The 27,819-nt window shown below is 42.8% G+C and overlaps 1 protein-coding gene across 7 annotated transcripts in view; it reads left to right on the plus strand.

The window, feature by feature from the left end:
- Positions 1–27,819, plus strand: part of ST6GAL2 (ST6 beta-galactoside alpha-2,6-sialyltransferase 2) — a 176,616-nt gene that overhangs the window by 105,401 nt on the left and 43,396 nt on the right. For 2 of the 7 annotated variants that reach the window (XM_054084994.1, XM_054085049.1), the window contains exon 1: positions 18,811–18,914. The exons of 1 other annotated variant lie outside the window; for it this stretch is intronic. In XM_054084994.1, the coding sequence (XP_053940969.1) occupies positions 18,864–18,914 (51 nt within the window). In that variant the 5' untranslated portion in view covers positions 18,811–18,863. Of the gene's footprint in view, positions 1–18,810; positions 18,915–19,107; positions 19,249–19,941; positions 20,008–20,240; positions 20,379–27,819 lie in introns of those variants that run through there. 4 more of the 7 variants (XM_054085009.1, XM_054085024.1, XM_054085001.1 and 1 more) reach the window with 4 other exon arrangements.

Genomic DNA, 27,819 nt, shown 5'->3' on the forward strand with positions numbered 1-27,819 from the left:
TTGAATGATTTTGAGAAAAACTAGTTGGTTTCAACATAGTATCTGTGCATCACAGCAAATCGGTGTGCTTTTGGGCTCAGCAGTATGTCACGCTTTCGTTAGGCAAAAAGCAATAAAGAGTGCTGCTAGTTTACTCTTTGTGTAGTATGGGCTGCTGAATCCCCCCCCAAACAGGGCTATGGGCTCCTGCAGGAATACTAAGTCTGTGCTACATGCACCATGACCTGGGAGGCACGCTGAGTACCAGTGAGAACTAATGAGAAGGAAATACAATTCCTCGCACATTCCTAGACTTCAGAGTGTGTCTTCATCTCTGCTGCTGGTTGCTGATGAGGAACACGGTTTTGCGTCATGCCTTGGTGAAGCAGGATGTCAGAACACAGCTAGGAGACTCACATCATTACAGTCAAAGATAACAAGAAATTTCTAGCTCAGGTCCCTGGCACAGCTCAGTAGAAAGGTACTTGTCAACTTTAGACATGAAAAAGTGTCATGCCCAGAGAAAATCACAATTGTGATTGTACACTTTTTCTACGTTTTGTGTTTCCTATTTGCCTTCTGCTTTCAGATTTTGAAGGCATAGCAGCCTCCCTACTTTCATGAGGATCTTCCTGGCTGCAGAGGCTGACTGTCCTCTTTTTGTGAGGCTGGAAGTGCAAGATGCTAGAGAAAAGTGAAATTCCCCTGATGCAAGCACATGTCATGCCTCCCTAGAGCGGCCCATGGCTCATACTGACATCAACCCAACAGTCCAAAGCTGTCAGCTATTTCCTGGTTGACACACCTTTCCTGCCAAAGCTCAATACTGACAGTCAGTGGCAGCACTGAGGCACTTCATTATCCTGTGTCCTTCCACTTGCAGCCCACTCCCACACTGCAGCCCTCCAGTTGCTTCATCTCCTCCACTGGTCATCCCCACCTGGCCAGCAGGCTCAGAAACTGCTCCTGAACCTTCTTGCCTCCTTGGATTCGGGTCTCCTTCCGTTTTGTGAAATCTCTGGGCTGTCTCTCAAGTAAGTGATGAATTGGATCTGTGCTTTCCAATGAAGATCTTGGCCACACGCCTTTCCCAGATTTTCCTCTCAGAGAAGAATGACTGCTTGGGAGGGAGCTGATAGACTGCCTGCCACATATTTTGGGGTTTGGAACTAGATGATCTTTAAGGTCCCTTCCAACCCTAACTATACTATGATACTATGATATTCTGTTTCTTCACAACCCTCACAGCCCAGAGCAGGAGGCATGCAAATGAAGCAACTTGGCTCCATCCCTACTAAGTCTTAGTCCTGAGTTAGTAATGGTCCATATGCACTTTTTTCTCCTGGTTAAGTTTCTGTGAAGCGTGGCTGTCAGTTACATACATGTGAAAATACTGTAGTTTTCAGCTGAAAAAAGAGGTTTGTATTGAGGTCTGTACTCCATCCTGATTCTGTAGGAGGAGTTCACCCTCATACTGGGTGAACAGCTTCTTAATAATTAAACTGAGCACAGGGACAGCCCTTAGTTCAGTTTATTGTCTGCCATCTTCCTGTTCAAGCAGCATCAAGGTGAAGGCAGGCAATGGCTCTATGGAAAAGGTGTTAAAACCTATCTTTTCAAGCATTGCAAATGTGTGTTGGAGGAGGAACAGGATATTTTAACTGAACAGACCCCCTGGGTCAGAAGTATAAGATATGTATGTCCTGAGGTGAAGATCCTTTTGGTGGGAGACATGCACTGGACCACAGTCTTGTTTAGGCATTTGATCTCGCCTAAGAGAGCTGTGGAAGCATCCTGGCAGCTGTAGGGATCAGAAAGGATGTCCTGGCACTGGGACAGCCTGTAAGTTTTCCTTTTATTCTCCGCATCTGGAAACACAGTAACTCCACCACTGGTTTTTGGACTAAAAAAGTCAAGTCCATCATTCGTTTTACCTTCACTTTTCTCTGATCATCTGAGTGATTTTAAGACAATTGCTAAACTACAGATGCTCCACTTCCCAATAAAACAATAGGCCACAAATCAAGCTTGCTGTGATGTTTTTGCGGTTCCCAGCACATCCCTCAGTACTTGGGGAGCAACTGAATGCTTCCATCCTAAGCAGCAGCTACCACTTTTGAATGCTGGTCACTCAGGGCATCAGCCGAGAGGGATGTCCTCTAGAGACGGGTATTAGCAAGTGTTTCTTCAGTGTGCTGTGCAGTGATGGGGGTGGGTTCAGGCCTCATGCAAGTTTGTTACAAGAGTCAAGAGGAAATATGATTTTCAAGGCTGGAAGAACACCACTTCAAAGCAAAGGCTAAATAACCAATGCTCCCATCTAGTGGTGAAACTGTAACCAGTGGTTTAAATATGTCAGACTTCCTAGGGAATATGGAGTTGGAAGGACCATGCCACAGGACAGTGCCATCCCTGGGAACTTCTGTAGGACTTTACAGGCTGTGATAAACACTCATACACATTCAGAAGCTCAGGAGAAACCAACTAATAATCTCAGTTAAAGCTACAGCATTAGTTAACACCAAATGAAAAGTTAAGGGCCAAGGGTTCTTTTAAGGCAAAGAAAGTGTGGAATAGCTTTCTCAACATTTCTTTAGCAACTTTCAGTGAGATGCAGAATTGTAGAATCATGGAATCACAGAATAGTTAAGGCTGGATGAAAAGAAGCATGGACAGCGGGTCAAAGGAGGTGATTCTCCCCTCTACTCTGTTCTCGTGAGACCCCACCTGAAGTGTTGCATCCAGTTCTGGAATCCCCAACTTAAGAAGGATATGCAACAGTTGGAATGGTTCCAGAGGAGGGTCACGAAGATAATCAGAGGGCTGGAGCAGCTCTGCTACAAGGACAGACTGAGAGAGTTGGGGTTGTTCAGCCTGGAGAAGGGAAGGCTCTGGGGAGACCTTATAGAGACCTTCCAGTACCTGAAGGGGCTTCAGGAAAGCTGGGGAGGGACGGTTTTCAAGGGCTTGTAGCAACAGGATGAGGAGGGATGGCCTTAAATCGGAAGGGGGAAGATTTAGATTAGACATTAGGAAGTAATTCTTCATAATGAGGGTGGTCAGGCACTGGCACAGGTTGCCCAGGGAAGCTGTGGATGACCCATCCCTGGAAGTGTTCAAGGCCAGGCTGGTTGGGGCCTTGAGCAGACTGGTCTTGTGGGATGTGTCCCTGTCCCTGTCAGGGGTTTGGAAGTGGATGATCTTTAAGGTCCCTTCCAACCCAAACCATTCTATGATTCTATAATCATTAAGTCCAACCAATGCCCACGTTATCCTGGCTCTGGTTCCTAAAGCATGAAAGCCCATTTCAAAATGTTGTCCAAGTTTAGTAATTAGCAACACATTATAATTTGTGTTGCTGTTATGTTGATTATCATGTCATGCTAATGTTCTAATACACTGCTTCACTTATAATTAATGGCTAGAATAAAACCACTTTTTTTGGTTTCTTTTTTAGTTTATGTCTGAAATCTTACAGTAAGAGTTGAACGGTTACCATATGCTCAGTTTGTGACATTACTTGGAGTCATTCCATGACACTATTGTAAATCACTTCACGAGGTCCGCTCAGTTCTTCTTAATATGCCTATTTTCAATTGTTATGCTATGAAGATGAGCAGATCAGCAGGAAAATGGTGCTGTTCTTCTCACTGGATGTTTTTTATAAAGGCACAGCTACTGCCTACAGGATATACCCAGAAGCAAAATTCTTTGATGATGCTAAGCCATTACTTTGTCACAAGAATGACCTGCTCAGTTGGGAAAGAACTTTAAAATATCATCTCTTGTGTTAAAGTTTAGCCTTTCGCCGTCAGCTAAACAGTACGCAGCTGTTTACTCACCCTTTCCCACCCAGTGGGATAGGGGAGAGAACTGGAAGAGAAAAAGTGAGAAAACTCATGGGCTGAGATAAAGACAGATTAATAGATAAAGAAAAAGCCATGTGTACAAGCAAAGCAAAACAAGGAATTCACTCACTACCTCCCAATGTCAGGCAGGTGTTCAGCCATGTTCTGGAAGGCAGGGCTCCAACATATGTAACAAGTACTTGAGAAGACAAACACTGTAACTCTGAATGTATTTCCCCCTTCCTTCTTCTTCCCCAAGCTTTATATGCTGACATCATATGGTGTGGGATATCCTGTTGGTCAGCTGGGGTCAGCTGTCCCAGCTGTGTCCCTTTCCAGCCTCTTGTGTACCCCCAGCCTACTTGCTGGTGGGGTGATGTGAGAAGCACCTGTATAACAATTGCCCAGCAATAACAAAAAGATCTCTGTGCTATCAACATACTTTCCAGCACAAATTCGAAACATAACCCCATATTATCTACTGTGAAGAAAATTACCTCTACTCCAGCCAAAACAAGCACATCTCATTAGATTGTAATTGTCACTGCTCTGTTTTGATTTCACTGATGTTTTTTACTATACCTACATATAACGCTGCAAATAGCAAAACAGTTCTAACACCGATCTCATATAGGCACTTTCTAACAAGACATTTCAGAGCACTTCACACTGCCATAATCCCATTTTGCAGTGTCATAATTCCCACATCTCAGTCTAGTGTCAACACGAGCCAAAGGACAGGACACAGCTTGAGAGGATGGAGTGCTTTGAAGATCATGCCTACTGTAGGACAGAAAGCCATCTCTTTTGAGAAGCAGTAGGATTCTGAGCAACAGGCAAAGCTTGGCTTGAATTTCACTGGAACCCATGACTGAGAAGGAACTACATATTTATTTATTAACCTGAGCAGGAAGGAGAGGGAGCAACATGAATGCTGCTCGGCTAGATCTTAGATGAAAACATAAAATGTTCTCTCCAAAAGCTAATCCAGTATTGGCAAGCTATGAATTTAATGACTTCGTACAAGATCCAAAGTGAACCCATAGAATGGCTTATGAAGGTTTGTTAATGAAGGATTGTGTGTTTATTGATTGGGATGAAATTAATCCAATACTAGGCATTCTTTGAGACAAATTCAACAAGAATTAATTCAGGATGACTGAAACTAAGCAAAAAAAAAAAAAAACCCATTGCTAAAACTATTGAGATGATGAAAATACTGCTAAAATCCATTTCCAATCAAAAACATAGCTGTCAATGTATGCATCTTATATGGAGTTTATACACCTGTAAATGAAGGGACAGTATGCAGCAAATGAATGAGAACCCACAAACCCAGTGGGCGTCTGTCACAAGAAGTTGTGTTGCCAGGGTAAAAGAACAAATTACTCTGCAAAATGAGAGCAATGCAAAAGAGTGCATAGGTAGCAAAAAAACCAGAGAAGTTGCCTCAGTGAAGAAGGAGGTTAAGGAAAGTAATGACCACACCAGAACTCCCATCACATAGTCAGTAAGGTGATATTAGTTCTGGTAGAGATTATCCTAGGATGAAGTCCACTGCAAAATCCAAACCAAATTCCGGTGTACCTGTCAAAATAACGCTTGCAAAAGTGCATAAGCAGTCATAGCTCTCAAACCTTGCACAGATGTCAACCAGAGATTTTTTTGATAAAGGACAGAACTGCTAATCATCATGTTAAGTGTGTTCATAGGCACACTGCATGCACAATACATATGGACCCAGTTTTCAGATTGTATAAAATTGCCATTCCTGTATTGAAAACCTGAGAACTTCAGGTTGCCAGGATACAATTGATGCAAATCCACACCATGCTCCAGAGAGCTAAGAAAGGCAGAGGGGTTGGAACTAGATGATCTTTAAGGTCCTTCCAACCCTAACTATTCTATGATTCTGTGAAAGGAACAAGCACATGATCAGAGTAAAATACCTTTGTCCTGCCCTTTCTGTTTAGGATAACCCTAAGAAATTGGCAGCAAGACGTGCTACTTTTGTTGCATGTTCAGCTTAAAAAGATATTAGGGATGGCAATTTATCTCACCAAGTTTTTACCTTACCTTTCAGAAATCTTGCTAACACTAATGTCGGTTGAAGATTGGGTCTCAGTGGGATGCTGAATGGCATCTAGGACAAGGCTTCTTGGCCAGCTCCCCACGGTGCAACTCTACACAGCCAGCTCTCCATGGAACAACACTACACAGTCAACTGTCCAAAGGGACAACTCTATGCACGGAGCCGCTAACCCTCTTTCCCTTCGTAAAATTGTCTCAGCAGAGAGTCAGCCATGTAGAACTGTCCAGTTGAGCGCTGTCCTGTGGAGAGTTGTCCCACAGAGAGTTGTCTGCTATATAGAGTTAGTCATGAGAGTTTGCCACAGAGAATTGTTCCTTTTTTGCTGGCAGGAATATATTTTCATCAAAATGAAATAACTAGTAAAAATTCAAATGGATGCATCCAAGCAATGACTTGTGGCTCTGTTACTGCAGGTAGGGCAGTGAGTGGTTTATGTATGCAGCTTTTCCACTTCCACAGTAATAGCCTACACACAGATCAAAAAAGAGATGTATGCAATTGTGTTTGGCTGTGAGGGTTTCCATGAATCTGTGTGGGAGAAAAGTGATTGTGGAGTCTCATCAGATGTTACCCATGCTGACTCTACTGCAAAACCACCTGAAAAGCCCTACTTTTATTCCTATTATTTTATTCAATAGTGTGGCCTGTTGTTAAATATTAAGGCTCTACATTAAATACTCTAGGCAAATTTTAATTTCATATTAATTTAATATATCTTATTATTTAAACACTGTTAGGCAAGGGGAGGATGTATGGGATCTAGAAAGGGTCCTACAATAAGCATATTTTGATTCATTTCAGCACAAAATAAGTATTACTGGTGACAGAGAATTCTTAGTAAAAAAAGTGACCTTCAAACCACCAGTTGTGTGAGGCATTAAAAAGAGAGGACATGATAAAAATGAAAGAGCATTTGACTGTTTCACTCCCCCTGCATTCCCCTGTCAAAGGATGAAGAACAGAAAAGCATAGCATCTGTGCTAAGGAAACATCTATGAGCATTAATTAATTATAATTCTAGTCCTCAGTGTGCTGGATGTGGTGTCACTCTCACAAAAACTTTACTCGTTCCGCTATCATCAACTCAGTTATTTGAGATGCTTCTCAGCAGGTGTGTATGATGCAGTCTTTCAAAAGCTTCTTTGTTATGAAATATTCTCAGTGGCTTAATGCATATTCCCTTATGCCACAGACTGTTAAAAGCCCAGTTATATCCCCAGTTCAAAAGCCTCTTGGTAATATTCAAGCTGACAATATAGCAAGCGCCAGCTACAATGACAAGAAAATTTGTGACTTATGTATTGAGGACAAACAGACAACTCAAAAGAATACCACAGCCTAAATGAATTGAAGTCTATCCTTGTCTCGTCCTCTGGCTTCAGTGTGAAGGGTGTGAGGTCAGGGTGAGAGCGTTTGGCGCAGAGCAGTGTGACTTAGAGCCTCCTCTCTAGCCAGTGCAGCTGTGTGAGAGAGCACACGCCTGGCACAGGTTGGGAGGCTCTGAGACAGGACCACTGGCTTGTAGCAACCTGCTGAATAACAGCAACTGCTAGGATCAATAGGAAGACATTGCACTGTTTATTGTCCTTAGGGTTCTATTTTATCCCCTTTGACAGAAAAAAACCTTTAATCCTTTCTGTGTTCTGAGGCTCTCCTCTGTTTCAAACGAGTTCTCTGTCTCTTGAGCAGATTTCCCCATGCTTTTGTCCTTCTGCAGCCAACTGTCAGTCTTAAAGCAAAGGCTCAGCAGACACCAAAACCAAATCACAAATAGCCAAACGGATCCACAGCTACTCATATCGCAACTCCATCCTTGGTGCCTGGATGCATATATTTTATTCATAAAAATAAAAATACTCTCCATACATAGAATAAATTAAAAAAAAAAAAAAGATGCCTCCAATAGTGTTGGTGCGCTTAGTGTAGGTTATGCATTCAGACACCAGGTTTTACAGCTACCTTCCACAGAGGTGACAGTGAACTGTACTGGGAGATCAAGATCCCTTCCTTTGTTTCACAGTCATACCTAATTAAAATCCTACTTGTCCACATCCACTGCTAGAGACCAATCTGCTTCCACTGTACAAAACAATGAGAAAACTGTAAATAAGAAATCTGGCTGCCAATATTCAGGAACCAGCGTGCCAAAGGTTGCTCCATTTATCCACAGTACAATGTATATGCTTTACAGATGTGGGATATAATTAATGGAGAATATTACCTGTCTCCACTTTTAGAGCTATTGTTTCAAGATGATGTCACATACAGACAATAGTCCCTGACTAAATTTTACTCCCATGGCAGCAGGGAAGGAAGACATTTTGGACTATTTGCTATACAAGCCCAGGCCCCATTGCTTCGTTTTGCAATAGAAATGACGTACAAGTAGGCTAGCTTCTGCTCAGCCCCTTGTCTTGTTTGCAGTTATTTTGTTCTCTTATTTTCATATATTACGAGGCAGTCAAACCAAAAACATGTTGGTGTTATAGCCGTGTACAATCTGTTCTTTCAGCTTTGTGAATGTTTACTTTACAAGGTTGTTTGTCAGAGAGACGGAGGACAAATAGGAGAAGCCCATTTTATACTGCTAAAACTAAATTCAGACCTGATAGAGAGACAGGAAAATAGTGCTGTCGTTCTTCCAGTTAGGTGTTTCATCCTGCCTCTGAGTTAGATCCTGCCTCCATAGAAAACAATAATAAATTCCCATTGATTCCAGGGTTAGAGAGCAGGACTTAACTTCAAAACATTAGCTGAACAGCTCTTTGGTGAGTGGTGACCTTTTTGACTCTCAAACCCTTCATTAAGATGTTATGCTGTAAAAGACTTCTAAAGAGTCTGCTGGCTTTTTTCAAACTTAATAAAGTTGCTGTGCAATCACAATGTTCCTGCTGCTAAGGGAGGTAGCCCATGGATGATATACATTCCCATGAAATCCCATCACGAGGTGTAGATGCTCTATTATAATGCAGTAATATTTACAACTACTCCCATTCTGTTTGACACTCCCTAGGCTTCTCTGTATTCTATCAAGATTTATATGCATCTGCATATTTAAATCTCAGTATGCTCCTGCATCATCTCTAGTGCCAGGTACTGGCCACATTTTCTTACTCTTACAAATGAATCTTGGTCTTACATTGGTGCATGATTTCACTGATACGAGGATCTCCCACAATCCCAGAAATTAGAGTCACCATTTTCCCAAACTCAACCTGCTGTAGTTTTACTTTGGGTTTATGACTTTATTCTTCCAGGACCAGGTGATAGTTGGAGCAAGAGGGCATTGCTGGAGTCAATTTTTCTAATCACTCTTTGCTTTAGCAAATGCAAGAAATATATGGATGTGTGGGATAAATAGAATAGAACTATGAACTCAAACTCAGTTCACCATACTCTTTCTTTACCATTCTGAAGCTTTCTTCATCTTTAGACCAAAGCCCTGCCTTGACTTGCTTTCTCTTCCCTTCTAGACAGTCTTTCATCTCTTACTTCCAGAGTTTTTTCTCTTTCTCCAAATGGCTGGTAGATGATCCTGACCTTAACAACACTTCCCACTGACTTGACCTGTTCAGACTTTGGTAACAGAGTCAAACAATTGTCCACTTATTTAACGTACAACAGCCAGTTTTCAGCTCAAGAGGATTTCCAAGTAAGGAAGAAAAACAGATGTTCAGCACTTCCCCCTTACTAGGTGTGTGTCACTGCTCCTGGAGCCTTCCTCTGGCGGGCAGATGGGCCAAATGCTCCAAGGGCTGCAATCTGATATACGTATGTATTTGTGGTCCCTGATGAGAAACAGAATAAACTTAATATGAAGGCCCCAAATTGATACCATTGTTTGTTCAAATTTCCCAGATGTTATGATTCAAATGTTTTCATGATGCAGAGGAAAAAAAAAACATATTCCCTGCCATCAGAGGAATTCAAGGCTTTCCAATTATGGTCACACACTCAGACTTATTAGCACAAAATTTAATTTGCTTTAATCAGACTGAGGTGGGTAGAGCGCGAAATTAACTTGACTTTCGTTTTGCATTGTACAGTAAACTTACTTGGTGAAATCACTGTAGAAATCTGAGCTGTAAATGATGGATGAGATGAAAAAAAAAAAGAAGAATAAACAGCCTTGTGTAATTGTCACTGTACTAAAAGGAACACAATATTCAATTCATTTCTTTGGAGAAAAGCTTTACTTCCCTGGCAAACTGAAGGGCACACTGCCCTCAGCTGCACCCTTATTTTGCCACTGAAGCTGTGGCAAAATAAGAACAGAGATTTGAGACCAGAGTTTGAGAATAGAGTTTGGACCCAAATATTTCTTTCAAGCATCCCCTCTATTTTGAGAGCTCTGTATGCTCAGTCAATCTTGCCAACAACTTTCCAAACTGTTATTTGTGCCAGAAAATCACAATCTAATGAAAATAGAAATGCATTAGTTTCAATGAAATTTCCATTTGCAGCTCAAGATTGTTGTTCACAATCCAGAGGGAAACAGAAGTGTTTACTCAAGGTAAGCCAGAAGCCACAGGGTGTCCGACTGGGATATGGTTTTCTGTTCCTAGTCTGTTCCTAGTGAGGAAGAGTAAGAACACACACCTGAAATCTTCCACATTCCAGAGAAGTAGGTTGATGACTGTCTCTTCTGGAAGTGTATTTTCCCTTGAACTTTTTCAAAAGGCTTCTGTTTCACCTCAATGTAGCACGAAGTCTTGACATTTTCTTTTTCTTTTCTTTCTTTTTTTATTTCAAACTAGAACTCTATCTTCCAGCCAAGTCTAATATTAATTCCCTTTTCCCAACTCTCTGCTACCTTTTCTGTGTGGTTAAAATAAATGCTTGCAAGATGGAAGCTGCCCTTCAGACTGGAACCAGAACTGCATCCACCTGAGCCACTTCCTTGTAAACAACAGGGAAAATAAAACAATGCTTCTTAAACATTGGCCTCCAACTTTTCCAATAAGATTTTAACACTTTTTCTCACCCTTTGCCATAAACAGAGAGATTTCTGTCTGAGAGCAGCCTGCAAATTTGAGAAGGGTACTGACATGACAAGAAAGCTGCAGAAAAGCTTGGAAGCTAAAACCAGCAGATTCAGAGGGGAGAAAAAGAGAGGGGAAGACAGACATCCATTTCCTTCAACAAGAATATAAAAAAAATGAGAAACATTAAAGTTCACTTTTGTGCAGAAAGGCTAAAAAAGTTCACTTTTGTGCAGGAAGACTTGGGTGAGATGAGGATAGGGGCAAATTCAGCTGGGGCAAGAGAATCAGAAGGAAGGGTATGTGCTTACAGCTGTGGTGACAGGTTCTCGAATGTCAACTACTTCCTGACAGCAGGACAAATCCTACTCCTGTTTATACTCAGTACTATCTACAGGGGCAGAATGTTCCCCCCAGAAAATGGTTTTAATTATTTTTTTTCCAGGGAAAGTGTAAATTTTATCACCAAGTGGGAAACACTGCTTACTGTTTACTATCTTTAAACTGTGAAATGTGCTGGAAAATAAAGACTTTAATTAAAGTTGTCTTTTCAATGTCTATTCCTTGCAGAAAAGTGACACCATTTCAAAACACAGCTTTTCTTGTATGCCTCTATTTACTTTTCCATTTTTCATATAATAGCTTTGATTTAACCAATTTCAGCAACATATTTAACATCTTTGCAGACGTACCTGCAACATGTTCAAGTGCATTGCAAAATAGAATAAAGTTGCATGGTATCTTCTGGATCTGCGAAAAGGGGAACACAAAATAGACCAGCCTAATAGGGTTTGTTTTTTTCTCAGATTAACGTCAGAAAGCTTGCCTCTATTATTTAAACAAACCAGGTAATGTTTGCACTGTAAAGCTCTGATCTAAAAACACCAATGCAAGACAGGGACAGGGTTTGCCAACTCTTCCTATTAACAGTGGAGGGTAAAAATTGCTGACTTGCTTTGTGACAGTAATTGGCTAAAACTCATGTACAGTGTTTTTAGCTATCTTAAAACAAGGTATTTGCATATTCGAAGTATGATGCATAGCTTGTATGTATGCAAATAACCATTAAACCACAGAAATATTCATATTTCTTTATTTGTCTTAAAGCATTTAGAAAGTACACATGATGAGAATGGCTTTGCTACACTGATCTATCTGCACTCCCCTGCAGTGGAGAACAAGTCCTGTTTTTTTAGGCTACGTACAGCAGAAAGCAAGGCAGTATTTCCCAGTCCAGATACAAACTTACATGAAACCGTATACAAGCAACGACTAGCTCTGGAGCGATGAATAACCAACAACCCAGCAACTCCTGGGAAAGATTTTAATTCAACAAGAAAATGATGACCCATTTTCAAAGTATAAAGTAATTCCTGTCAGAAAACTAACTTTCTTTTCGTGGTTCCTAACCAGGTGAAACAAGTGTATAGGACTTCTGCAAAGCTGCAATTCCACTTCAGGCTAAGAATCCTGCCCTCGTTTGCACGTCATTCACTAGTCTGTCTGTGGGAACATTGCACCTTGACCTTGAACAGCAAGTGCCCGTGTTTAGCGGCTAGATGACTAGGAGGGACACTTGGAGCAGAGGCAGGCACTGAGCATAAATTTTTGAGAGGTTTTTGATCAAATGTTAAGAGCACATTTTTTAGACACTTCAGTTACACCTGATAAACCCTTACTGTATGAAGGTGGCGGCTGGCCACGGCAATGAGCATGGCCTGAAGGATCTTCTAGATCCCTTCAGCTACAGGGGCCCTAAATCAAACTTGCACAACAGTCAGCAGAAGGTCAGAGAAGCGGAAGCAACAGTAAAACAAGAGAGGCCTCTCTTCATCCAAGCAGGTGCATAGTTTGCTGCTGCACCGCGTGCTGCCTGGCCTGAAGGGGTTAATTCTTGCCCTGCATGCTGCCCCAGTCTCTCAATGCACAGGCTGTGCTGCCTCTGAGTGGGCACATGCTGCAGCCGGTAGGCTGGACAGAAAGGGCTATCTGCCTGCTAGGGTTTCAGCAAGTGAATAGATATTTGCCTCCCTTCTGATAACACCATGACAGCAAATAGGTATTTCTTCTTTGGAAGGAAGTACCCTACTGTACACTGAGAAAGCTGTCATTCCAAATCCATTTTGTTTCTCCATTCTCCTGCCTTGATGATTCAGCAGACACAGCGGTTTTTTCCTTCGAAAATCTGCTACATAAAACCATGTTTATTTCAGTTAACCTTTTAAACCAAAAAGCCACCCTACGGCAGCTCATCAATAATGCCTCCATAAATCACAACTGTGCAGAGTGCAAGGAGAGATAATACCAAGTAATTTTGTGTGTAAAATGTGTTCCAAAACTCATCTGTCTCTAGACTTCTACTTACATATATAGAATATCCATGTTTTTAATTCCATTGAAGTTTTGCACTGACTGATTTTTAATAAAAAAATGCCTAAAGGCTGCAAATTAATTTAGCACCCTCAACTTCCATTGAAAGAAAGTTGACAAGGAGTCAAGACACATAGCACCCAATGAGTGCTACTCATAGTAATAAATAACAAGGAGGGAAAATGAACAGAAACTTCCAGAGCTTCAGCAGAAAAGTGGATGAGATCATTGTTCAAGTTCCTCAAAGCAGCCAGCCTTTAGGAACATTTCACAGCCCATGTCCTTAGGATGCTACAGCCTTTAGCTTGTGAAGGCTTTGTGATGTCGTTAATATGGGACAGCGATTTACAATGTTTGTGATTTTAACTGTGTGACTCTGCCTGTAATATTTATGCAGTGCCACGAAAACACTGGCTGGAGAACATCAGCTGAGGTCGATGGGACAGAACACCAGAGGTGACAGAAGGGAGCCTCATGTCGTACCCACGTTGAAGTCCCAACTCTGTTACTCACCTGGTTTACAGATGCAGCAGATCAACTTTTTGAAGCTTACGTATGACTTCTGCAGTAATGTGAAAACTGGCAGAACTATCCAAGCTGAAGATAGCTCAGGCTCTTTACTGTTTCTTATGAATCTGGCTCCTTGACGAGGAGAAGTCACAAAGGTGACTTGAATGTGCCAGCGAGTAAATAGACAAGTGACCGTGGTGTGGTTGGAAGTCCATGCTGTGGACGTGGAACTTGGTGGTTCCTTCCTAAGGCAAACATGAGGGGGAGGAAAGCAAAGATTAGGTCGTGACTCGGCTTACTGGCTTCCACATCTGAGCCAGCGCTGAAAATAAGAATTATTTATTAATAGAGGTCAGGTCAGCAGTAAGTTAGCACTTTCGCTCAAGAGCAGAGAAAACTAGAAAAACCTTGTATCCCTTATACCTTTGATTCCCAGGGCTGTTTCAGAGACAGTGCCGCTTACTTGGTGGCAGGCACTGAATTCACACCTGGTGCATCCCCTACTGTACCTTGCTGAGACACAATGAACACTAGCCTGCAACTGGGCTGGCTCATCAGACACGTATGCAAAAGGATACACGTTTATTTCAGAGACGATCTTTGCCAAGCTGGCAAACACCCTCCCCGTCTTTTGCCCTGCCTCTGTTCTGTGCAAACTAAAGGAGTTCTTAGAAACACCTTGCACAAACACCAGCACCCATCAGCCAGGATATTACAAGCCCTGTGACCTCAACCGAATGTACATACCCATCTGAAACTAAACCACCCCACCAACAAGTCAGGAAGAATTTCATCAGGATGTGTCTGAAGGGCAAAGAAACAGCTTGCTTTGGAGAGGAAGCAATTCCACCTGTCACCTACCACGAGGTGCTATGAGAAAAAGAAACCAGGCCACACTCTCTCCTAAGGGAGAAGTGTTAATTGAGCTACATAGGCTCCGATTCTAAAGCCACGCCTGCATCTGAGCAGCTACAACACTAAAATGCATCTGAGGTGCACAATACCCAATAGAAGTAAGTCCAGCTTATTAAAAATCTGCTGGATTATTAAAAAAGAAAAAAAGAAAGTCAGGTAAGCACTAATGAGAAACACGGCATGTGACAGCTGCAGGTCCCTCTGGATGCTTGGCCGGAGGAGCCTTTCCTGGCAGCAGCATTGATGAAGATCTAGGAGATTCGCTGCCTTCCCAGGTGCTGCAGGAAACAGGCTGCAGTGTGGTCCTTCCTTCCTTGTCCCAAACAGCGATGGCATGCACCCCTAGGCTGTCTGAGGGTTTGCAAAAAGAGCGATAACCCACCTCGTGCATCCCGTCTAGCACTAATGGAAGAGAACTATCTTGGGGAATCGTGAGAGTTGGGAGATGCATGATCTGCGGGGGCTTACTCACAAATATAAACTTAAGAGAACCTCTTTTGTTCAAAATCAGACAAGTTCTGAAATAAAACTGCAGTCTCTTAAGTGCAACACAGCTCTGGTAAAGTCAAGGGAAAAAATCCCTTTCATATCAGTGGAGCAGTAATAGCCCAGGATATATTTTGAAAAGCTTGAATGAGATTGTGCCAGGGCTTTAAGGATCATTGCGTACTGTACCTTGCCAGTTTAAATGATGACTACAAAGATCTGTTATTAAACTTTTTCCAAGAGAGGCAAAAGCTTTCTCTGTGTCACAGTTTTTAATATAGAGTGACTCTTGCTCATAGTAAATTAGGTTATTTATCCCCGTTATTTATATGCGCTGCTCTAACACTATAACAAAACAAAGTGATAGATGCACCTATACCGTTAGTCAAACTCAATAACAAAGCAACAGCAACTGTGTGTAACTTTAGTCTATTGTTATCAATTCATATAAAAGACAAATTCTTCAAGCTGTGAACATTTGAAACTAAATTCTTTACCATTGTGGACTTGCCAACAATTACTTTGTCCTCTGATCTCAAACCATTTCCCAGAATGCTGGGACATCACAAGGGCCTGATGCTGATCTCATAGACCTTCACTTTCCTGATTTCCAGAAAAGCTGTTCCTTATTAAACCCCTGAAATTGAAGACAGAATCAAGCCACTGGTCAGAAATACAGGATGTAGAGGTCATCCATTTCAAGAGTTCAGAGTCTAAGCCAAGCAGAATGTCAAAGGCAGAAGCAAACCCTACTGGATTGCAGACTAACTCCACCTGCCTCCTGCAGATAAATTTTACATTTAGATGTGTAGGGATGACTCCCACTGCAGTCAATAAATATTGTGCTCAACTAGCATTACTTGTCACCAATCCAACCACTCATTCTGGAAGTTTTTTGCTGAGAGAGGGGAGTATTTGGGCGACAAGGTCTTCTGATACTGTGTTTAAACTAGCTCAGATTCCCACGTATAGTATCTTAGTGCTACCAGCTTCCCCGTAGTAATCACTTAATTTATGCTATTCATTTACATTCTATTCCAAATTGGAATTCTATTTCACTGGTATATTAAAAATGAGCCTACTAAAGAACAGCACGTTTTAAAATAGTAACAGATGGAAAAGTCTGTAGAGTTCTACGAATCTAGATTCCTACTTTAAAATTAATTAAATACATTAAAAAACTGATTAAGTGGTACCTACCTTCCATTTCCTAAAACATGTGCTTATGGTTTTATTGCATGAGCCAGCGCATCATTTTATAGACAGATGCAGCAAGCCTAGGCAAAAAAATACTGGAAAAATATTCATCTCTTAAATGCTAATTATGTTTATAAATTCAGATTGTCGAATGAATGCTATACTAGGCTATGCCTCAAGCAGCAGTGTGCCCATAGAACCAATCTGTGGATATGTCTACATCACAACCCCTTTCAATAGATTTTTTTCTGCCTTTATCACATGTATGTAGGAAAACCCATTTGTATCACATCATATGACATTGATAAATGAGGATTTTTATATTTTTGAAGAAATTAGCTCTAGGTTTGAAATTTGTTTTCACAATGTCCTAGGCTGAGGGGAGAAGTGTTATTTTTATTCATTAATTTCTTTGCAAGTCATGAAACTTCTCAGTTAAATGGAATAAGTAAATGGATGGGCTTCTCTGGGATTTACAATCATAAATTGCTTTTGACATGGAGTGTTATCTCAACGATCATATTTTTTAAACTGTTAACCCATTCTTAATGGTGTTTTATCTTTCACATCTTCCTGATTTTTCTTCTATTTCCAAGATGTTACCTCTTAATTTAGACAATTTTGCTTTAGTAATAATTGGTTTTATTTTACCATGCTTGTTTCACTTTGAAGTCAATGCCTTCTGCAGGCACGTCGTTCCACTCATCTTACACTTTACTTTACAAATAGGGGCACAAAGAAGCTACAGTCTCAGATGCATTTACAGGGATGCTTAACTCAGACCATAGGTTCAACACAATAAAGGTTATCTATCACCGTACCGATTATTTGCGAACCAAGACTGACTTAGACTATTTGCAAAGTAAACTCCTATTCAATCTGAACAAAGACAACAAAATATGCTTTAAGATATTTTTAGCTCCTCAGCAAGCTGAGAAAGGGTGGCAACGATTGCACTGCAAACATTTCTCTTTCTCTGTACCGCCGGAGAGACGCTGAAAGCCCGACGGGGGCGATGAGCATCGTTTGGGTCCAGCGGCTTGAGGGAGAATTTACCGCAGTTCCTTTAGCATCTATTTGATCTCTCGTTTCCTTTGTGCTCGCCGCTTCTACCAGCCCTGTGTTGCATTGGTTTTTTTTTCGAGCCGCTTTATGAGCGAGTTAATGCGTTTCTTCTCAGGAGACCTTTAAGCTTAAAATATTTCTCTAATTAACGGAGCCTGATCTTAAAGGGCCGAAGCCGGCTGCGCTGCTCCCACGCCGCGCGGGTGCGAGAGCCCCATCGTCCCGGCTCCCGGGGCAGAGCTCAGCAAAGCACCGTGCCTGCAACTTTCTGCACCGGCGCGGCTTCCCGTGCTCGGCAGGGCAAGGGGACGCCAGGGGAGAAGCCCCCCCGGCCCGTCCGCTCAGCTTCCACCCTTCCCTCTGGCTTTGAACTTCTCCAGCACAAACACCCTCCCGCCAAGGTGCGCAGCGCCGCCCCCAGCCCCGCGCAGCCCCGCGCCCCCTGGCAGCGCCGGGGGAAGATGCTTTGCCGCCCCCAGCCCCAAGCGGGGAAGGTCCCCCGCCGCCACTATGCCAACCCACTCCCCTCACGCGGAGAAGATACAACGCTCCCTCCATCCCCACGCGGGGAAAGTGCCCCGATGCCGCCACCCCCACTGCCTCCATCCCCACTGCCTCTATTCTCACTGCCTCAATCCCCACGCGGGGAAAATGCCCCGATGCCCCCATCCCCACTGCCTCCATCCCCACTGCCTCCATCCCCACTGCCTCCATCCCCACGCAGGGAAAGTGCCCCGAAGCCTCCACCCCCACTGCCTCCATCCCCACGCAGGGAAGGTGCCCCGATGCCTCCATCCCCACTGCCTCCACCCCCACTGCCCCCATCCCCATGCGGGGAAACTGTCCCGGTGCCTCCAGCCCCACTGCCTCCAGCCCCACGCGGGGAAAGTGCCCGATGCCTTCATCGCCACGGCCTCCATCCCCACGCGGGGAAGATGAAGCGCTCCCTCCATCCCCACGCGGGGAAAGTGCCCCGATGACTCTATCCCCATGCAGTCCCCCCACACGAGGAAGGTGCCTCTCTGCTCCAGCTCCACGCAGGGAAAGTGCCCGGCTGCCTCCAACCCCACGCACCCCGCCCACACGGAGAAGATGCAGCGCTGCCTCCATCCCCACGCAGGGAAGGTGCCCCGATGCCTCCATCCCCACGCGCTGTGCCCACACGGAGAAGATGCTCCTCCGCCTCCATCCTCACGCGGTGAAAGTGCCCCGATGCCTCCATCCCCACCGCCCCCATCCCCACCGCCTCCATACCCACACAGGGTGGGCGCCCCGCCTCCTCCACCCCCACGCGGGGACGATGCCCCGCCGCCTCCATGCCCCTGCCCACGCCGGGGAAGGTGAGGCTCTCCCCCCTCCCCCCGCAGCGCCCGCCCCTCCCGCCGGGGCCGCCCCGCCCGCCGCTGCCCTTCGCGAACAATGAGCCGGGGCAGCGCGGCGCGGCCCCGGGGCACCCCCGGCCGCAGCGAGGTAACGGGGACGGCCCCCATCCCGGCGCGGGGGATGCTCCCCGGGGCGGAGGAGGAGGAGGGGGGGAGGCGTCTCCCGGGGGTTGGGGAAAAAAAACCCAAACGAGGGGATAACGGGGTGTGGGGGGAGGAGGAGGCGGTGCCGCGGCGCCGCTGCCCCGCGTGTCACCTCCCCGGCGCTGGTGCCGCTGCGATCCGGGGGTGCCGCCCGCGCCCCGGCGCGCTTTGTGCGTGCGGCGGCCGCCACCATGCGCGGGGAGCGGCGGCTCGTGGGGAGCGGCTGCTGCACCTCGGGGGGCAGCGACCCCCGGCAGCCCTGAGCGCCCCGGAGCCAGGTAGGGGGGCACCCCGGCGGGAAAGCACTTTTATTGCTGCTGGGGACGAGGAGGAGGAGGAGGAGGAGGAGGAGGAGGGTTTGTGCTGCGCAGCGTCTGCTGGAGGAGAAAATCCCATCCGTGAAGCCATATGGAAGCTTAGTGGCTTCTTGCTTCCCTAGTTTTCAGGCGGGGAGCGGGCAGGGTGTGTGTTTTTAGCAGGGTTCGCCTGCTCAAGGGAGGTTGAATGGATAATGTTTAGAGAAGCATTGCTTTCCAGGAATTTAAATGAGACCTTTTTTTAAGGGCTGCTTCTCCAGGCTATTCTATTAGTTCTATATTTGCCTTTGCGGATTGTGCTTATAAATAGTTAGGCGGTCGTTTTAGCGTGTAGAAATCGATATTCTGAAAGGGAGAAAAAGAATTTGCCTCTAATAAGCACTGTAGATCACCTTTCTGGTCTCCTTATTTTGTCGGGAACGTTACCATCTCTAATACTCAACTACCATTTGTAGTTTGTTCTGCCATGGTGATGTGTTTCAGTTGGTACTAGGAAAATATTTTGATGAGGTTACTCTTTCAAGTAATTTAATTAATAACTTGGAGTAAGACTTAGTCATTTCTTCGCGTGGAGAGAAATGTTCAGTGATAGGCAGCAGCAAGCCTCAAGGTTAAGGTTTTGGCTCGTTTTTCAATCTGATTTTCCTTTTTCAGTCTTGCAAACTTTGTGAACTTTAACCCTTTGCAATGAAACTTTCCAGGTGTGGTGTCTGCATCCAGGTAATTTTAATACATATATATGTGTATATCTTTTTTTTTGTTTGGAAAACTCACATAAAAATAATTCAGCTGGCTTTGATAGTGTGGGACTTTTGCATATGGGAAAAGAATTACTACTTTTTTTCCACTTAAAGATGAAACTCTTGCAGTTTTCTTTAACAGGGCTTTTTATTATTATTTTAATTCTTTTGAAGTATAGTTTAGAGGTATTTTTCCTTCATATGCACTTTCAGATTGAAATACCGTTTGGCTGGAAATTTTGCAGTGGATACCTACTGGTACTGTGTGTCTTGCTAAGACTAGAAGCTGCACTGTTGGGAAAAGAAGTGCTATTTGTTGCTGAATGAGAAGCTGCAATAAAGGTTCTGGAGGTAAGGGCCAGCCTGTGTATTCAAACCCAAGGGTATTTGGCACTGATTCTGCTGCTGACAACAAAGGGGCATCTGCGCAGACACCTCTGCTGAAGAGGGCAGAGTTCCACTTACCATTTGCTGTGAAAATACTGGATTTGAGGTCTTATAAGCGAAGCCTTTGAATAATTTGTAGGTAGAAGTCTTCTGTGATGGAGTTTAGGACCTCCACGACTCCTGATGTGGTAGTGAGAACTCTTTTTCTTCTACAGTTTGTCCAGGCAGAAAACAGGATTTCCCAGCATTGTCCACATTGCGCATTCTGAGTTGGAGGATGTGTACAAAATATTAGAGGTTTGTTACAAAGTTGCAGACCTCTGCATCTGTTTTGTAATGCATTTTCTTCCGAGGAAAGGAAAATGAAGGCCAAACAATAGAGAAAATGTTATAAAAACTTTGTAAAAGGAGGTTAAAGGGATGTTGGAATTATATATGTAAATGCCCCAGTGGAAGGACTTCCTGAGTAAAGTTATATGTTCACATTATCTCTGTCCTTCTTTGAAGTCTTTAAAATGTTTCTTATATGCCCTCTTAGATTAAAGGTTGATTTGTGTATAAATAAATTCAGGAGATACAATTTCCTGATTTAAAATTAAGAAAACAAAATAGAAAATAGTTGTAATCCTACAGAATTTGGTTGTTTTTCTATTTCAGATTAGTGAAGTGAGATAAAAGAGCATGCAGTTGGTAGCATCCTAATGATTGCACTGTGAATTGAGGCTGTGTATCTTAGTTACTGTGGAGCTTACTAGTGGAGCATGCTGGATTTTACATAAGTTGTTGGAATGCTACTGGTCTATCAGAAATTGTATGCAAATCTCTCTGCAGTAATATTCAGATTGTGTTTTGGGAACTTCTCTGTATTTGCTAAGCAATTGGCTGGCAGTCTACAGAGGAGTACTTGGGCATATGGTGTTGGCTCATTTTCCATGTATTTATCTACTAATGGCATTAAAAGAAGCCAAAATATATTAGATACCTCTTTAATATCAATTATCTTGATAAGAAATTGCTGCAAATACTATTAAAATTGCAAATGTATACAAATGCTGTGTGATCACTGTGAAGGCATATCCAGGGAATTAGATCGGTGGGAAATCTGTTGGTGTGTGAAGGTCTGTTAAGATGCTGTTTCTGCTACAAAAAGGCTGGGCATCCCTGTGACACCATAACTTTGCAAAAAAAGACGTAATAGGAACTTCGTTCAAGGAGTGGAAAATCTAGCTTTGCTGCTGCTTTCATAGAAAATAATTTTTGTCAAATAAGACTGTTGACTTTCTCAGAGTAAAGGTTTGCAACCCTTTGATAGCTCCTCCTGACACTAAGCAATATCCCTTTCAGGTGTCTGAAGCGTGTTAGAAAGGTTGTCTAGTAACACTGGTACTGACTAATGAAAAATAAAGTAAGTTACAACACCTGATACTTTTCTTTAAATTGTTTCCCTTTTTGTATTACCAAGCATTAGACTGCTGCACTTGAATATAATGAATGTAGTAAATGGCTTATTAGGCACCATCTGAACTTTTGTCTTGTTTAATTATGGAAGCTTAGTGCAGTGGTCTGTGTACAATATTTGGCCCAAATAATTGCTTTCAGACTTTTATCTGACTATGGTTATTTTTGGAGCAGCTGCATGCATGGCTTTTTCCTGAACTTTGCACTTTTTAGGCTCTCATTTGTAGTCCCGCCACTACATTTCCAATTTGCATAACTAAAAGCAGTTCCATTGTGATTTTGCTGGTAGTAATTCAGAGCATTTGTTCTGCATGCAGTTGTATGCAATATGTTTTGATCTTCCATAAAACTCTGTCTTTCATATTTAGGTATCCACCAAACCACAACACAAATGGAAAAATTGCAATTTTGTTTTTTTCCTGAAAGTTTCTAAATGGCTATTGAACTTAGTCCAGTGATATTATTTGGCTTGAAAATTATTTTAAGAATGTAGAAGTAGTGGCATGTGATGAAATCTGGAATTTATTAAAACTCACGGTGTCGTACATAGGGTACAAGTTCATGTGAGAAGCTGACTATAACTACTATATCTGAGAATAATGTAAAAAAACTCCTGATATTTGTTACGGGTCTTACAAGCATTTTGTAGTTTAGATTCAGTCTTTTCTATGGTGCAACCGTAGAAAATGGATTTTCTTCATCAGTAACACTCTAAGAAAAGCAATTTTGAAAAGAAATTAAGAATTATTTTTATTTGGTCTCAACATTTTTCATGAACTAGAAACAGGGTTTCAATATTTGGCCTTAAGGACAAAGCATGCCAAAATTGTTATGTTTGTTGTCTATGTTTTTCAAAGATTGGTTACTTCCAGGAGGATAAACACTTGAAGAGTTAAATGTCAGGGAGCTGTTGCCAGTGTTGTTGTTGAGGGTCCTTGACCTTGGGAGCTTGCTCCTGACAGATGTTCTGACAGAGCCTGTTTGTCTACAGGCCTTCAAAGCCCTCTTCAACACCAGTCATTTTGGAAAGGCTGAATCTTCCACGCTTCTGAAGATGGCCAGAGATTCAGTGGGAGCTGGGGAAGCAAAGCAGAGCTGGGCTCTGGGATGTGGTGATCTGGATCGCAGCTACATTCATTGGAGATGCAACCTTACAGCTGTTCATGCGTGTTAATGCATTGTGCTTTCTGGAAGGTTGCACTTTGGAAATCTAAATGTAAATGAAAATTAAATGTTAAATGTTATTCATTGCATAGCTCTGTGGTTGTCATTGGGGTTGTATTCACTGCATTTTTTGTGCAATCCCCTGTTTATTGTATTAAATTGCATAAATACTACCTGAGATGAGGGTGTTTTATAGCTGGGGTTGTGAAGTAACTGCTACTGCGCTCTGGGGACTGAACACAAAATCACTTGAACCAAATGATGGTTAACTGTGGAAAGTTTCTTCTTCCCTTGTGATACGTATCTGTCTGAGTGGAAGATACATGGCCCACCAGATACAGAGGTTAGATGGGGTGATGTGTTCTGCAGCTTCTTGAATCAATTAAATCATGGCGGGAGCCAAGGGTCTGGAGGGTGTAAAATTTGATGAGGGATCTTTATAGGATCCACAGATTAAAGTAGCTCTGCCATGCTAAGTTCTGTGTTTAATTTTGGTAGTAAGAGTTGCCTTTCAGTCTATAACTGGAAAGATTACTTTTGGTCTGATCAGTGTCATGTCTGTCCCTCAGCAAAGGCTCTGATCCTTTGTCTACAAAATGCCAAGTCTCTCCTGCCCATGATGTTCTGTTTGAGGGTCAGGGTCCAAAGTAAATACCTTCTGTGTATGAAAATGTAGTGATGTGCTTTACGATCATGTCCAAAATGCCCTCAAACTTTGCATAACCGCGTAGTGCATAATTTGACTTTCTTTTGTGAGGCTGGTTCCTAGGCAAGAAGACGCTGATTCAAAGTCACGTTTCAACACAATGCATTGCAAATCTGAAAAATGTTGTAGGTATTTTATTATTCACTATGCAGATCAGGAAGCATTTGACTCTGGACTGGTAACTGGGTATCGGGCCATTCCCCCATACGCTGCAGTGGTGAATGGAGGTCAGTAAAGAACGAAAGCTGTTACCATCTGATGGCTGTTTAGTCACCTGTGAAATGTGGTTTCTAATAGACAGGTTTCCACATTGTAGGAGCAGCAACCGCAATTAGATGAACAGAGCCAGCTCCCTCGTCAAAAGTTAGAGTGGCTAACAAGCACATCACGACTCATCTTAGCCTCAAACTGATCCTGCCAGTCAAGTGTTTCCAAACACAGAGTAGGGACGTGTGATTGCTAATCGTCTTCTGTCTGCTGGTGGAGAAAGAAAGAGCGTGTTTTATTGTCAGGGCTGTTGGCCTGTCTCTCCTAGGAAGGCTTAATCTATAAAAGCAGAAAAAACCTAGAGCACACAGCAGCATCCATGAGGGCCTGGCTCCATCTGAAGTAGCTTGCAAAATGTTCACAAGCTTCACTGGGTTTAGAATTTCGTCCCATGAAAGCATTATAGAAGGGCACACTGTATCTCCCAGTGAAGCTAATCATGTCCAGACTTGATAGCAGTTACTGACAAATTGGCTGAAAATTCCGTGATTGACTTTAACAAATGAGTTTTCTTTGAATGCAAGCTCACGCATGCCAATTATAACAGTATGCCTGTGATAAAATTAGGGATTTTTTTTCTTTAAGCTTCAAATCTGCTGGTGACTGATTATTTTTTCCAGTGTCATTGGGGAAGACACACGACTCAGAAGTGCTCTTTCTCCCCGCAAATACCCTAAATACAAAATAAGCGTTCAAAGTGGTTGCAATTTTTTTTTTTTTTTCCTATTGGGTAAGGAGTATTGCGTTATAGTTTGGAAGGCCTGTAATGTCTTCAGTGAACTATAGGCCTTATACCTAGCCCCATAAAATTGGAGAAAGGTCTTGTGCTGCCTTTAAGTAGGCTTTGAATATACACCCCTCTGAGTCTCGGTGTGTATTTCAGCTGCAGGGTCTTTTCAACAGGAGACAATAAACTTTGGTGGTAGGAAACAAAGATCTTAGCAGACATGCATGAGTTGGGTCATATTTTGATGTGCTGAAGAAGCTGGTTTTAAAACAAAGCCTGCTTAGGCTTAATATATCATGAGGCATTACAGAGGAAGCATTAAGAATAAGAGGAGTGCAGGAATTTTTTGAAGAAAGCAGTGTACGCTGTGATTATTTTTTTTTTTCCTAAAGATTGTGATGCTAGCATAGAAATTGCATTATAGCTGCATAGACCAGAAACATTATTTCTTACGAACACAAATGTGGTTTATAGGAAAATGAAGCAATGACATGGGTTTAGACATTTAACTTGGATATAGTCTTGCAGATGGATGCAAGGCTGAGATCTTACTGCCTTGACTCCACATGCAGACCTTTTATTAGCACAGCTGAAGGGCACAAAATATCAAGGGTGGTTTTACACTGATGAGTTTGCACTGCTGTAGCTGTGTGTGTTGACATTTTCTTTATAATATCCCACCTTTTTCTTCAGAAGCGTATCATTCAGCCATAAAACACATGTTCTGATTTAAAGCATAGTTAAAAGGTCTACTTAGCGGAAGGAGAAGTTTTACTAAGTATAAAAATGATTGCTTTGACGAAATAGAAAATAATGTGGCATTAAGAGGCAGAACTCAGTTTTTCTTTCTTTTGGTTTTTTTTTTTTTTTGGTTTTGTTTAACATGCATAACTCTCTGTACCCTTAGAATTTAAAAGACATTTAGAAATCTGGAAGCCCCTTAAAAGATTGTTCCTTTCATTATCTTGACTAAAAGTAGTTTCTGTGCCTGCATAGTGATTATGTTTCAGAAACAGTTCTTAGGGATTTTATTATGTGCTGAAACATATGTTTATAAAAAAGACTATAACCTGGTGGAAAAAGTGTCTTATAATAATAAACCTGTCGATGGGCCATATGCTGCCATCAGTATGTTTGAAAAAATAAATTCTTCTACAAGTGTTAAGCAAGTTTACAGCCTAAGTGTTAAGTTAGGGTCAGACTGTGACTGGCCCGTTGTGGATTGAGAGGGGGAGGAAAGTGCATGCAGATCCTCCTCATGCTCTTTTCATTAGATCACACTCCTGCCAGCCAGTTGGAGTAGGGTAGCACCCTTTCCCAAAGGCCAGTGGAGGCTGTTCGAGCTCTGTGGGAGACCAAGAAAAGACCTCCTGCAGCTTTCCTTGGCACTCCGCAGGTTTGTGCTGACCCAGCACCGGGTTGTGTGTTTTTAAAACTTGGCTGAGTTTTGCGTGGTGTCTCCTGTGAAGAGCAAGCCTCTGAGAGATTATCTGCCTTTAAAAGATGACAGAACAGCCACGTGAAGCCCGTGCAAATAAAGAGCTCTAACTGTGCAACTGAATGAGAAATGTGGAAAAAATCCCCAATTTTTCTTCCTATCTACTGGTAGATTATTTGAATTCTGTGGATTTTTTTTTTGTGCTCGTATTTTGTTTTTTCAATGTAAGTGACATGTTCGTTACAAAATCTTTTGTTTCTGAGGAGCAAAAGTAAGATGCAGTAGGTCAAAGAGTGATCAAAAGACGTGTCTGTGTGGGATCAATGTTTGGTAAATGTAGACACTTTCAAGCCTATTCTGCTCTGGATGCACTTGCATAGTTCCTGTGAATGGGAGTCATGCATGTGTGCATCTCAAAAAGAATAGGTCTCTTTGTAGCTGAGGCACTTTCTGTGCAGAAACATACTTCACCAAGAAGTATTTTTAATGTCCTAATGTTTTCCACCACTGATTAGCTGCATACTTCTTGTTTTCCTGCTAGCTCAGCAGGTGATAGTCGTTGTCAAAGGAAATACCAAATATTAAGGAGAATTGTTTAAAGTAATTGGCCGTGCTGAAGAAATGTGTGAGGTTGCTATAGTATCCATTATCAAAATTGGGATTGTGAACAGAGCAGTCCCCACCAGGAGCGAGTTTCTTACCCATAGTCTTTCCAGGGTTCATCAAAGCTTTTAGCTCAGGGGGAATTTTCTTCTTGAGGGCTAAGATGTAACCCCTGGGTTTCACTGCCCAGAAGTCTTAACGAGTTATGTTGTGTGTAAGTGTACAAGGCTTCCAGTCTGGAACAGGGCCCTGGAGACTGAAAGATTGGAGCAGGAAGAGGGAATAAGCTGCAGTAGATGCACCCAGACCACAGCATGGAGTTTGCAATCACTGTGGAAATGGAAAATAGATTGGATCAGTAATCCATGGAGGAGAGAGGTACTTGGGAATAATGTGGGTGTTCCCTGGGAAAATTCTTGTGTACATCAGAGAGTAAGGTTAAGTATGTATTGAAGGAGTAGTAGGATGACAGCAAGTCTGGGGAGGAAACCATCTGTGCTTACCTTTCCAAGAGAGGCATTTTGGTACTGGCAAGGTTTGGAAGCATCCTGGGACTCTTTCTTGTCAGCCTGATGAAATGTAGCTCCCCTGAGGCGACTATAAAGTGCAGCCAAGTTCTTACACCCAGCTGGACCTGAGGGAAGGGTCCTGGCCTTCAGTGCTGCCTCCTGAGCACAGCTGATGAGGTGATGGAGAGGTCTGCAGTGGGCCAGACTGGTGTGCCTACAGTGCTTACAAGCCAACATGTGGTGCTAACAACTGCAACACTCGGAATTTGCACAAACCCACATTTAGTAATAAAATAGCCTGCAACTAGTCAAAGGCACCAGTAGTAGCCAAGCAAATTTAGAATGTCTAAGCCAACCATTTTTAAGTTATGATGAGCCAAAAAAAATTAGGACACGGTCCAAGAAATGGAGAACACCTCACTTCTCTGGAACTCTCATATCTCCAAGATGCCTTGGCTGATCTACCTCAAACTTTCCAGAGAAGCTTTCCTTGGCACAAGACCATGACTGTGAAATTTCATCTGACTGGGTTT

The sequence above is a fragment of the Cuculus canorus genome, chromosome 1 (genome assembly GCF_017976375.1).
Source record: "Cuculus canorus isolate bCucCan1 chromosome 1, bCucCan1.pri, whole genome shotgun sequence".
NCBI classification, from domain to species: domain Eukaryota; kingdom Metazoa; phylum Chordata; class Aves; order Cuculiformes; family Cuculidae; genus Cuculus; species Cuculus canorus.